The 3,007-nt window shown below is 51.8% G+C and overlaps 1 protein-coding gene across 1 annotated transcript in view; it reads left to right on the forward strand.

The window, feature by feature from the left end:
• The first annotated feature begins 6 nt into the window (after positions 1–6).
• Positions 7–3,007, forward strand: part of LOC110391961 (sodium/glucose cotransporter 2-like) — a 20,172-nt gene continuing 17,171 nt past the window's right edge. Inside the window, exons 1-3 of the mRNA XM_021383910.1 lie at positions 7–225; positions 913–1,103; positions 2,125–2,332. Coding sequence (XP_021239585.1) covers positions 144–225; positions 913–1,103; positions 2,125–2,332 — 481 coding nt within the window. The 5' untranslated portion in view covers positions 7–143. The remainder of the gene's footprint in view (positions 226–912; positions 1,104–2,124; positions 2,333–3,007) is intronic.

Here is a 3,007-nt window from a genome sequence, read left to right on the forward strand (position 1 = left end):
GGGAACTGGGATTATTGGGTTGACTGGGATTACTGGGATTATGGCTGGAAGTGGGGGATTAGCGGGATGGCCGTGGTTACTGGTGTGACTGGTGTTACTGGTGTGACTGGTGTTACTGGTGTGACTGGGCCGCGGCAGGGGGGATGACGGCGCTGATGTACGCCGACATGGTGCAGAGCGCGGTGATGGTGGGCGGAGCCTCCGTGCTGGCGGGATACGGTCCGTAACTGGGTTATACTGGGCCATACTGGTCCCCAATCCCAATCCTAATCTGGTCCACCCAGCACTAATCCCGTAGAATCCCGTATAATCCCATATAATCCCATATAATCCCATATAATCCCATATAATCCCATATAATCCCATATAATCCCTCCTAATCCCATGCAATCCCATGTAATCCTGCATAATTTTGTAGAATCCCATATTATCCCTCCTAATCCCATGCAATCCCATATAATCCCACATAATACCACACAATCCTGTATAATCCCGTGTAATCCCATATAATCCATCCTAACTCCGTGTAATCCCCCATAATCCCCTTAATCCCCCACAATCCCTCATAGACCCCCCAACAATCCCCCATAATCCCCGACAATCCCCATAATGCCCCCACAATCCCCCCAAAATTCCCCACAATCCCCCACAGTCCCCCATTATCCCCCATAATCCCCATAATATCCCATAATCCTCCATAATTCCACTTTGTACACCATAATCCCCCTTAACCCCCCATTATCCCTCATAATCCCCCATTATCCCCCATAATCCCACTTAGCACCCCGTTATCCCCCCACAATTCCCCACAATCCCCCATAATCCCCCCTTTATCTCCCCCACCATCCCCCATAATCCCTCCAGTCCCCCATAATCCCTCTTAATCCCGCATAATCCCTCCTAATCCCGCAGCGCTGACGGCCGTGGGGGGGGTCCCCGCCCTCTTCCAGCGCTTCCCCCTCTCCCTGCCCCCCCCTTCCCGACTCTGCCCCGCCCGCGCCCAGGCCCTGAAACTCCTGCGCCCCCCGGGGGGGGATCTCCCGTGGCCGGGGATGCTCCTGGGATTAGGGGCCACCGCGGGTTGGTACTGGTGCACCGACCAGGTACGGGATTACGGCGGGTTATATGGGATTAGGGTGGATTACGGGGGTTTACGGGGGGTTTATGTGGGATTGAGGGGGATTATCGGGGTTTATGGGGGGGTTTATATGGGATTGAGGGGGATTATGGGGGATTGGGGGTGGGATTCTATGGGATTATATGGGGGATAAGGGAGTTGGGGGATTGGGGTGGGATTCTATGGGATTACGGGGGATTATGGTGGTTTATGGGGGGTTACAAGGGAGTCTGGGGGATTGGGGCAGGTTCTATGGGATTATGGGGAATTATAGGGGGTTATATGGGAGTCCAGGTGATTGGGGTGGGATTCTATGGGATTATGGTGGATTATGGGGGTTTATGGGGGGGTTATAAGGGAGTCTGGGGGATTGGGATAGGATTCTATGGGATTATGGGGGATTATGGGGGTTTTGGGGGGTTTATATGGGAGTCTGGGAGATTGGGGTAGATTCTATGGATTATGGGGGATTATGGGTGATGATGTGGGGTTATATGGGCATCTGGAGGATTGGAGTGGGATTCTATGGGATTACAGGGCAGACTGGGATTAGTGGGACTACAGGGTAGGCTGCTATTACCAGGATTACATGGCAGGCTGGGATTACTGGGATTACAAGGCAGACAGGGCAGACTGGGATGACTGGGATTACAGGGCTGACTGGGATTACTGGGATTACATGGCAGACTGGGATTACTGGGATTACATGGCAGACGGGGTAGACTGGGATGACTGGGATTACAGGGTAGACTGGGATGACAGGAATTACAGGGTAGACAGGGTAGACTAGGATTACTTGGCAGACTGGGATTACTGGGAATACAGGGTAGACTGGGATTACTGGGATTACAAGGAGGCCTGGGCAGACTGGGATGGCTGGCATGACAGGGTAGACTGGGATGACCGGGATTACAAGGCAGACTGGGCAGACTGGGATTAGAGGGCTGACTGGGATGATGGGATGATGGGATTATGGGTCAGATTATCGGGATTATGTGTGTGCGCAGGTGATCGTGCAGCGCTGCCTGGCGGGCCGCTCGCTGACCCACGTCCGTGGGGGGTGCGTGCTGTGCGGGTACCTCAAGGTGCTCCCCATGTTCCTCATGGTGCTGCCCGGCATGGCCGCCCGCCTCCTCTATCCCGGTACGGCGCCGTCACCCCGAATAATCCCATGTAATCCCATAGAATCCCACATAATCCCATGTAATCCTATATAATCCCCTACAACCCCATACAATACCATATAATCGCATATGATCCCATATAATCCCATGTAATCCCGTGTAATCCCATAGGATCCCATACAACCCCATATAATCCCATATCATCCCAAATAATCCCATCTAATCCCATGTAATCCCAAAGATTCCCATACAACCCCATACAAACCCAAATAATTGTATATGATCCCCTACAATCCCATATAATCCGATGTAATCCCATAGAATCCCATACAACCCCATACAATCCCATGTACTTGCATATGATCCCATATAATCTCACATAATCCCATATAATCCCATGTAATACCATGAAATCCCACATAATCCTCCATCATCCCCATAATCCCCTCCACAATTCCCCATAATCCCCCACAACCCAAGATAATCCCCAATAATCCCCCATAATCACCCACAATTGCCCACAATCCCCACATAATCCCCCCAAATCCTCCCATAATCCCACACCATCCCCCAAAATCCCCCATAATCCCGCACAATCCCCCACAATCCCCCCAAATCCTCCCATAATCCCTCACAATCCCCCACAATCCCCTCAAATCCTCCCATAATCCCACACAATCCCCCATAATCCCCCCAAATCCTCGCATAATCCCACATAATCCTCCCATAATCCCACATAATCCCCCATAATCCCACACAATCCCCC

This window comes from Numida meleagris, unplaced genomic scaffold (assembly GCF_002078875.1).
Source record: "Numida meleagris isolate 19003 breed g44 Domestic line unplaced genomic scaffold, NumMel1.0 unplaced_Scaffold672, whole genome shotgun sequence".
Classification (NCBI taxonomy): Eukaryota; Metazoa; Chordata; class Aves; order Galliformes; family Numididae; genus Numida; species Numida meleagris.